General features: G+C 41.4%; 3 protein-coding genes across 11 annotated transcripts in view; all 3 read left to right on the top strand.

Moving 5' to 3' along the window:
* Window positions 1-10,201, top strand: part of LOC114642262 (zona pellucida sperm-binding protein 3-like) — a 392,210-nt gene that overhangs the window by 125,044 nt on the left and 256,965 nt on the right. The window lies entirely within an intron of this gene.
* The window catches only part of LOC114667074 (oocyte zinc finger protein XlCOF6-like), a 111,148-nt gene that overhangs the window by 63,816 nt on the left and 37,131 nt on the right, over window positions 1-10,201 (top strand). The window lies entirely within an intron of this gene.
* Window positions 5,829-10,201, top strand: part of LOC114667058 (zinc finger protein 883-like) — a 39,840-nt gene continuing 35,467 nt past the window's right edge. For both annotated transcript variants that reach the window (XM_051925152.1, XM_051925150.1), the window contains exon 1: window positions 5,829-5,877. In XM_051925152.1, coding sequence (XP_051781112.1) covers window positions 5,832-5,877 — 46 coding nt within the window. In that variant the 5' untranslated portion in view covers window positions 5,829-5,831. The remainder of the gene's footprint in view (window positions 5,878-10,201) is intronic.

Raw genomic sequence — 10,201 nt, 5'->3', positions numbered from 1 at the left:
AAAAATAAAAATTGCTTAGATGCACCAAGTCCTCCACAATCATCTCCTTGGACATGGCCTCCCAGAATGTCTCCAGCCTGACTACCCCTATGAAATTCTCCAGTGGCCTTTCATTGTAATCTATTGATACAAACGCGTGTGCAAACTCCTGCATGTAACACAGAGAAACACAGTTAGTAGTAAACTACTGTAATAATAAAAGCTCTATATTGCACTTTTTATGCAAGTAAACAGGCAGGTCACATTGCTTTACAAGAATAAATATACCCTAGTCATATAAAATAAAAATATAATAAAATAAAGGTTAACAACGGGTAAAATGAATATTGAATTATAAAACATTTAGAGTGAGAATTATATTAAATAAGACCTTGTTTAAAAAAAACTACCGTTTTAAAAAAAATATTTACAGATTTTGACAGTCAAATACAGAGTGATTTCCAAAGTTTATGTGTATAATAATAATAATAATAATAATTTTAAGTTTTCACACTACTGCTTTTTACATGTTGTTTTTAAAGACGCTCTTGTGCATCTATGAGCACATGAAGAGGAGACAGGCGTGTAGCTGATAAACCGGAGTGTCGGCAGCTCTCGCATAAGCTGTCACTTCCAAACGGAGACAAGATAAAACTGCTGCAAAAATGTGTGCACCGATTCAGCTAGGGTGGCGAGTCGCTTTCCTGAGCTGTTATTTGTCTCTATAACAATAAAAACACAAAAAGCGGGATTTAAGCGACTTTAGATGGCATTGTTTATGAATGTACAAGTTAGATTTTATTTGCCGTATTAAAAATATATTATACACTATAATGTATTGTAGTGTATTATACGGAGATAAAAACCGTAATAAACGTTAAAACGAGGCTGAAGTGCGCTTCTTTTATTCGGATTTTCCGTCTACTTAAATGCTGCTGTATTTTGCTTATTGTAGCCTGTAGATGGCACCAGATGCCTATTCTTGAATATACAGGGGACTGTAAATTGACATCTCGTTATCCAGTGCGCGCCCTTATCTTTTTTCGCTGTGTGTTATCTCAAACTTTTAGTACTTGGGTGTGAAAATAAATGTGTTCTGGGGTGGACTTAAGAGGCAGAAGGCCCCTGGGCGTGAACCATTGTTCGGTCTCTCAGGGAACCACGGAAAAAAAAAACTAGAATGTAATGTCAAAGCTTAGGAGTTGTCTAAACAAAGAATAGCAAGTAGTTGCGAGTTTTGAAAGAGGTGCATGGAAATATACGCAAACCACACCCAAAATCACACGATTGCTGCAATGGTGTAAACTGTATTTTTAATTTGATTTGCAAACTCCATACATTTGAAAAACATAACAGACAACATAAACTGATTGTGGGCGGCACAGTGGGTTCACATCCAGGGTCCTCCCTGTGTGGAGTTTACATGCTCTCCTCGTGCTAACTTCGGACGTAAAGTTTCCTCCAACAGTTGTACAATTTGGCGCTAATATGTGTGTGTGTGTGTGTGTGTGTGTGTTTGACCAGCGATGGACTGGCGCTCTGTCCAGGGTTTGTTCCTGTCTTGCATCCTCCGGCACATACAGTGTATCCGGAAAGTATTCACAGCACATCACTTTTTCCACATTTTGTTATGTTACAGCCTTATTCCAAAAGAGATTAAATTCATTTTTTTCCTCAGAATTCTGCACACAACACCCCATAATGACAACGTGAAAAAACTTTACTTGAGGTTCTTGCAAATTTATTAAAAATAAAAAAAAACTGAGAAAGCCCATGTACATAAGTATTCACAGCCTTTGCTCAATACTTTGTCGATGCACCTTTGGCAGCAATTAGCCTCAAGTCTTTTTGAATATGATGCCACAAGCTTGGCACACTTAACCTTGGCCAGTTTCACCCATTCCTCTTTGCAGCACCTCTCAAGCTCCATCAGGTTGGATGGGAAGCGTCGGTGCACGGCCATTTTAAGATCTCTCCAGAGATGTTCAATCAGATTCAAGTCTGGGCTCTGGCTGGGCCACTCAAGGACATTCACAGAGTTGTCCTGAAGCCACTCCTTTGATATCTTGGCTTTGTGCTTAGGCTCGTTGTCCTGCTGAAAGATGAACCGTCGCCCCAGTCTGAGGTCAAGAGCGCTCTGGAGCAGGTTTTCACCCAGGATGTCTCTGTACATTGCTGCAGTCATCTTTCCCTTTATCCTGACTAGTCTCCAGTTCCTGCCACTGAAAAACATCCCCAGAGCATGATGCTGCCACCACCATGCTTCACTGTAGGGATGGTATTGGCCTGGTGATGAGCGGTGCCTTGTTTCCTCCAAACGTGATGCCTGGCATTCACACCAAAGAGTTCAATCTTTGTCTTATCAGACCAGAGAATTTTCTTTCTCATGGTCTGAGAGTCCTTCAGGTGCCTTTTGGCAAACTCCAGGTGGACTGCCATGTGCCTTTTAATAAGGAGTGGCTTCCGTCTGGCCACTCTACCATACAGGCCTGATTGGTGGATTGCTGCAGAGATGGTTGTCCTTCTGGAAGGTTCTCCTCTCTCCACAGAGGACCTCTGGAGCTCTGACAGAGTGACCATCGGGTTCTTGGTCACCTCCCTGACTAAGGCCCTTCTCCCCCAATCGCTCAGTTTAGATGGCCAGCCAGTTCTAGGAAGAGTACTGGTGGTTTCAAACTTCTTCCACTTATGGATGATGGAGGTCACTGTGCTCATTGGGACCTTCAAAGCTGCAGAAATTTTTCTGTAACCTTCCCCAGATATGTGCCTCGAGACAATCCTGTCTCGGAGGTCTACAGACAATTCCTTTGACTTCATCCTTGGTTTGTGCTCTGACATGAACTATCAACTGTGGGACCTTATATAGACAGGTGTGTGCCTTTCCAAATCATGTCCAGTCAGACTGAATTTACCACAGGTGGACTCCAATTAAGCTGCAGAAACATCTCAAGATGATCAGGGGAAACAAGAATGCACCTGAGCTCAATTTCGAGCTTCATGGTAAAGGCTGTGAATACTTATGTACATGTGCTTTTCTCAATTATTTTATTTTTAAATAAATTTGCAAAAAATCTCAAGTAAACGTTTTTCACGTTGTCATTATGGGGTGTTGTGTGTAGAATTCTGAGGTAAAAAAAATGAATTTAATCCATTTTGGAATAAGGCTGTAACATAACAAAATGTGGAAAAAGTGATGCGCTGTGAATACTTTCCGGATGCACTGTATTTCCCATTGGGATTAATAAAGTATCTATCTATCTATCTATCTATCTATCTATCTATCTATCTATCTATCTATCTATCTATCTATCTATCTATCTATCCCGGCGACCCTAGTCCTGGATTAAGCAGGTCAGAAAAAGACCTGACATAAACCGTTTGGTTCTTGGATTCAGTACTGGGGGAACCGGTATGAATTGCATGGTTTCTTCCTCCCCGAATCACAATCAGTGCGTCATTTTAATCTTTAAAACCGATCTCCTTTATTTAGCCTTAAAACCAAGGCGCAAAAAACAAACAAAAAAACCCAGCTAATATATAAATGCTTTGTATATTCTAATAAACGTACCAAACATAGTTTTTGCGATTTTTGCATTAACTCCGATACAAAGTTGTGAGTTTCCCCTTGGGATTAATAAAGTGATCTATCTATCTATCTATCTATCTATCTATCTATCTATCTATCTATCTATCTATCTATCTATCTATCTATCTATCTTCTATCTATCTAAAGCAACCATGATATAATCATATTGCTTAATTAAAACCATTCGCCCCATTAAACACAATTTTATTTGGAACAAAACCTGCTGCGACATGTGGTCCCGGGCAGAATTTGAGAACCACTAACATAAGTGTACATGCCAGTAACTTTACACTCTGCCCTGCTCATTGCAAGTTTTGATGTTTGCTTTCCAATAACCGTGTATAACACATTTGCCGTAAAACACTGACGTTATGTTCGAATGCAGATGAGTATTGTAGTTTCATAATAATTAGATGACATTTAATTGTGTGTTGTTTTTCATAGGTTTACTAATTTCTGTATGTATAGTCGCTGTAACGTTTCAAGTTGTTATCCGTTACATAATTACCATCTATTTAGGTTTCAGTTCGGCACTGGAAACTTCTCGGGCCGAATGAGTACAGAAGACTATGAGGGCTTATTATTTTGACACGATTTTGTTTTGCCGGAAGTGTTTGTGTTTTGGGGTTGCCTCTGTTGCTGGTGTTGCGCTATTCAGTCCTACTAGAGAAAACATTTCCGAAAAGAGCGAGGTAAGTAATAACAAAATGTATTGTAAGGGAGACATGGAGTCATGAGGGGTGCAGTTGTCCAGAAGGGTCAGAGACACCCGATCCGGGGCTTGAGCGTCTGCGGAGTTCCCCTGTCCACATTAACCCGACTCATAACCGATACGAATAAACCCAGAGTGACGGGCTTCGGGCCAGTAATGGCCATTTTTAAATATTAAAGGCGTTACGAGCGGTGTATTTTTCAGGACTGGTAGGGCGCATTATATTTATTTTTTAAGCGACTGGCTTTACCATGTGCCTGCCGGTGAGACCTGCAGACTGACCCTTCATTTAGTCTTTCTGTTGTCGGGACGTGTCCACCAAGTGTATTCGTGAGCCCACGTGCAGCATGTCAAATATGAAAGCCCTGAACAACCCAATCGCAGTCGAAGTTGCACAAAATCGACCCTTTGCTAGTCAGTGCATTTCAAGCCACAAAACTTTCAATACAAGGTCTAAAATTTGTAATATTTATTTATTTTTCAAACAATTGATTTATTGTCATGACGCAAGTTAGTGTATAAGTTGTAGAATACTCTGTCTTTTTGTTCATCTAGAATAAGTAACCGGTTTGCATAAACAGTGTGAATCAGTAGTTGGCTGCAAGCGAATAAGTAGCTGTGAATTAAGTATCCAACTTCTGCCGTGTGAAAAATAACCGTTATTTGCATGCTGAATACGGAATGAATTTCAGAGAAATAACGTTTTCTGTGACACACCTGATGAAGGATATACAACCAAAAGACTTTTAACAGCTGCAATCTTGGGACGAAAGCCAATGGTATCCTGAAGTATATAACGGTTATCTCCGCACAAAAAGAACTGTTCCTTTCCTGCAGGGGACAAGTAGTAGTTTATTGTTTAATAACAAATATAATTCCCTTTGCATACATGCTCCAGTTTTCCTCCATAGCAGTAATTGGTTGATTTTTACCTGTAAGTTTTTCTTTTCAATAGATTCTTTACTAGTATAGAGGTATATGTAAAGTATTAGAGCAAACGCGCCAAGCAGTTGCTCAAAGTCTACTCTTCTCTTTGTACAGAGTAAAAAAAAAGCTGCCAGTATCCAGTAATACAAAAATGGAGGAGGTGTGCCCATCTGTCCAGGAACGTCTAACGTAGGAAATAAATGTGAAGAGGGGGGTTTCAAAAGAAATGGTGTGGTGATGAAGAAGAAGAGAAGAATCACTTGCTGAGACGGGGGCCCCTTTCCATGTATTCCATGGAAAAAAGTTTGGACATTAAAGAAGAGGACGAAGAGTGGGAATCTCTTACCTTCAACAGGAGAGTCACACCATTAAAGAGGAGGATTATGAAAGGGGTGACAGTCGACATGAAAACAGACCCCGAGTCTACATCTCACATCACCAACAAATGGAAGGATGAAGTCATACATTGTATAGAAGGAAGAAGAAGACCACCTTAAATCAGAGTTTGACTTTCAGGCTCTTTATCTAGACAAACAGGATCCTGGGATTAGACTTCACACCTGGCAGTAACGTGCTCTCTGCAGCAGTCGTTCTCAACCCGGTGAAGTCAGAAACGTTGAATTTGACATGGAGAGGTCTGCAGTAGCATCAGGGTCAGGTGATTCTGGAACAGGTAGGTGCTAATATGGTCAGTTAAATTGTTACCTGGGAGCCATTTGATCTCAAATCTGAAGGTTTGCTTTGATCTGTGGATTTTTGCATTGACAAGTTAAAAACGTCGCTTGCCTTTATAGTTTTCTTAAAATATTGGTCCTTCCCCAATGAGCTTTACATGGAGACCAGCTGTTTACTTTTCTTATGTAAAGGGAAGGTTTCAGTAAAACAGTCCATTAAGAAAAAAATCAAAATTCATTTCACCTTTTTCCCACAGCAGATTGAACAATAACTGCCATTCACTAGACATCTGTTATTGTAGCGTATTAATAATTTTACTTTCACTGTAGTAGTTAAAAAGCCTAATTTGATTACGCCTAATGATATGCTGCTAATTATCTTTTGTGTTTATCAACACAGGGCAGTAGCCATTGTAACGACAGCTGGGGACTCGTACTCAGCTGGGATGCCTTCATAAGGGAAAGTACAGAGGGGAGGAGCTTGCATGGGGTAGCACCTCTCCCAGAACAACAGAGGCTTGCTATGGTGCCACGGGTTTGGAAACATAGAATAACCCCCCTGCTGGGGCCCATGGCCTCCATCAGGGAGTGCATGGAGAGCACGTGAGCCCTCCTCTGCAGGGCAGCCGCCATATCTGAAAGTGCTACTGGAAGGAGTTTGTGGAACACCTGGAACACTTCCAGGTGCTCTATAAAAGGGGCTGCCTCACTCCATTCAGGGAGCCAGACTCGGGAGGCAGTGGATGAAACATGAGGGAGGAATGGAGGTGGAAGAGGAGAGAGAGAGAGAAAAGAGAAGAAAGGACCTTGTGCTATTTGGTGCTTATTGTATCGTGCTGCATAGGTGGGGAAACGAAAGCGTTTCCCACTCTGAATAAAGCCTGTGTTGTGCTGGGACTTGTGCTTCTGTGTGTCGTGTTGGGTGTTCAGAGCGCTGTGTGCCCCTGGTGTTCAAAATGCACTGATAATACTGTTAGATCTTTTCTTATTGCAATGTTGTGTTTTGCACACCTCACCAGTAGTAAAGGCTGCACCTCCATCACAGTTTGCATTTCAGAAATGATGGCCCAATGAAATATTACCTTAAAGCACATCAAGAAGGCTCACCAGATTGGTATGGGGCTGCATGGAGTAAACTTAAATTAAGTCGATACATACACACCGTGTACAGTCCTGCACATCCCGGCAATGTGTTTCTTATATCAGTTCTCTGATGTCACATGTGGTGTTTGTGGTTTTATTTGTGGTGTTTGTAGTCTACTGCTTTCACATCTGTGGGAAACGCTCAAGCAAGAGCCTCGCTGTACTGAGCACACAAAGCAACACATTTGAAATTGAAAAGGCAGTCAAAGTAGCGTCCACCGCTTAACCACTAAATGGGATTGGAGGTAAATAATTCCACAATGGCTTCATTTATTTATACTTCATAATCCTAAAGGTTACTGCAGGATAGATCAGGTATGGAAAGCAAAGAAAAGTGCAACATGGTGTCAAGAAGAAATCCAAATTAATATTACATGTCAGGTGTGATATAAATTAGGTCTGGGAAAAGTTAACAAGTTAAGTTTTGCGATTAATGTGTATTGTTTAATGCATTAAAAAATATTGTTACGTATACATACATTCCTGGGTAGGCAGTAGACAATCACCTCAGGCAAGTCAAGTCAAATTGGGGAGCGGGCACTGGTACAGTACGTTGCCGCACCCACTACACGACAAAACAACTCAGGACCCCAGATGGCAACCCCCCCCGGTGCAGACACGTGGTCCAGTCCCACCCTCCAGAACTGACTCTCTATCTGCCACAGCCAGGTGTTACGTGGGCAAACCCATTGGCCTGGTCCAGCCACTCGGAGCCCCAACAATGAGGATTTTATGAGCCGTATCACCCTCGGGGAAAACGCGCCACATGGCTGTAGTGCCATAACTGACGCTCCCTCACAATGCAGGTATGGTGCCTCATTCAGGACTCCATGAGCAACACAAAGTCAAACCAACGGTACCCAAGGATTCTCTGAAGAGACATAGTACCAAAGGAGTCCAGTCCTTCATCTCAGGGTCACTGGATAGCGTCTATGTCTCACAAACATATAGCAAGACAGGAAGCACCAGGGCTCTAAAGACTTGGACTTTTGTCCTTTGTGATACCTGGGAGCACCACACACCCTCTTTCCAGCGACCCCATGACCCCCATGCTCTCCCAATCCATCCACTGACTTGTTAGGAAGAGTCACCAGAGACATGAATGTCACTGCCAAGGTAAGTAAACCTCTCAACAAGGTCAACACTCTCTGCTGATGACTGTGCCCAAGAGGGTCATTAAAGGCCTGGATCTTGGTTTTTATCCAGGATACTCGCAAGCCCAGACACTCAGACTCCTCACTCAGTCTCACGAGCGCCCCGATCAGAGCCTCCATTGCCTTTGCGAAGATCACAGCATCATCAGCACAGTTGAGATCAGTGAATCTCTCTTCACCGACAGATGCCCCACAGCCTCAGGACCTCACAACCTTGCCCAACACCCAGTCTATACAAGCATTGAACAGAGTAGGAGCAAGAACACCTCAGGCAGTAAAACGATGATACAAATAAGTTAATTGTGAACCTAAAGAATTACATACACATCCAGTACCGTATTTATTTACTGCCTTTAAACATTTTAAGAAATACATTTTTCATTTAAAAGTTTCAAATTTCTTATTACGCAATTCACAATGCCTCACTCAATAATATTGAAATTGATGTAGAGGAGTAGGAGGAAAGGGAATAGGGAAGAGAATTTAAGGCAGTCCTGGCGCAATGCTAGAGAAACATCGCAAAGATAAAATAAAAAATATATGTATTTTCAATTTCATGTTTCTGTAAGAAAATCAAATCAAATTGATATCAAGTAAGTGTGAAATAAGTTATCTTTGAGTGGCACTAAAACCAAAGTAAGTCTGTAGTTCCTCTGTATTTAAATTGCTGCTCTGCCAGGTAGCTTTCAGTGCTGACTGCCCTTATATAATGGCAACATTCTGTGAAACAGAAGTGTAATGTCTCGATGCATGCTCAATAATCCAGGTAAGGAAATTCTAGAAAGTTTGTTCAGTTCATCTGGACATAGTTCTTTTCTAGGGAGATACGTTACATCACTCATCCAAGTGACTTCCTCAGTCTCAGTTGACTGCAGGTTTCTCCAACCTTATAAACAGTACCTTTGCATAGTGACCGAAACTAGCACCATTGACTAACAATGGGCCCGTGTGATCAATGATATGCAAATTGTCCATTGATCAATGGCCATAAGTACCATTCACAGAGAGTTAGGTCAGAGTAATATGGTTTACGCAGTTAAGTGCCAAGAGGATTCCTGTGAATTATACATCGGGGAAACCAAACAACCACTGTCGAAGCGGATGGCACAACACAGAAGAGCTACCTCATCAGGCTAGGACTGTGCAGTCTATTTACACCTAGAGGACAGTGGTCATTATTTCAGTGATGAAGAAGTGCACAACCTGGACAGGGAGGAACGCTGGCTTGAGCGAGGAGTCAAGGAGGCCATTTACGTGAAAAAAGGAACAACCATCTCTGAACCGAGGAGGGGGCCTAAAGGTACATCTTTCACCATCTTACAATGCTGTGATTGCAGCCATTCCCCAACCATCTGTGAACGGTACTCCTGGCCATTTGATCAATGGACAATTTCATATAATTTATCACACTGCCCATTGTTAGTCAATGGTGCTAGTTTCGGTCACTATGCAAAGGTACTGTTTATAAGGTTGGAGAAACCCGCAGTCAACTGAGACTGAGGAAGTCACTTGGGTGAGTGATGTAACGTATCTCCCTTGAAAAGAACTATTTCCAGATGAACTGAATCAACTTTCTAGAAGAAGTGTAATGAATATCCCCTACCTATCATTGAAGTTTAACTTTGCTAATTTATGAAAAGAATGTAACATAACCAGCCAAACTAATACAAGGCAATGACTGCATCCCCTGTCACCTTTCTTATGACGAGAAAGTTTTGAAATGGTTCAAATGCATCCCAGCTTGATATGACTTGTGGGAGAATAAGAGATAGACACACTATAGAAGGTTCATGCAAACGACTCTGTTTCTTGGATGTAGAATCATGTCCATATGGAATCTGCATTGGGAGTAAGATGCATAATTTGCAATAAGCAACTCGGCTGTTCCAATAATACATCTGTGGTTCACCTTTTATAGTCAACTAGCTGAAATACCCAGCATTGCCTGGGAGGAAAATAAAGTTGTTTTTTTATTGTTTGAGAAAAATATAATTAATTTATTTTTAAAGTTGTGTTTTTTTAACAA

This window comes from Erpetoichthys calabaricus, chromosome 1 (assembly GCF_900747795.2).
Source record: "Erpetoichthys calabaricus chromosome 1, fErpCal1.3, whole genome shotgun sequence".
Taxonomy (NCBI): domain Eukaryota; kingdom Metazoa; phylum Chordata; class Cladistia; order Polypteriformes; family Polypteridae; genus Erpetoichthys; species Erpetoichthys calabaricus.
This window is presented reverse-complemented; position numbering and strand designations above follow the sequence as displayed.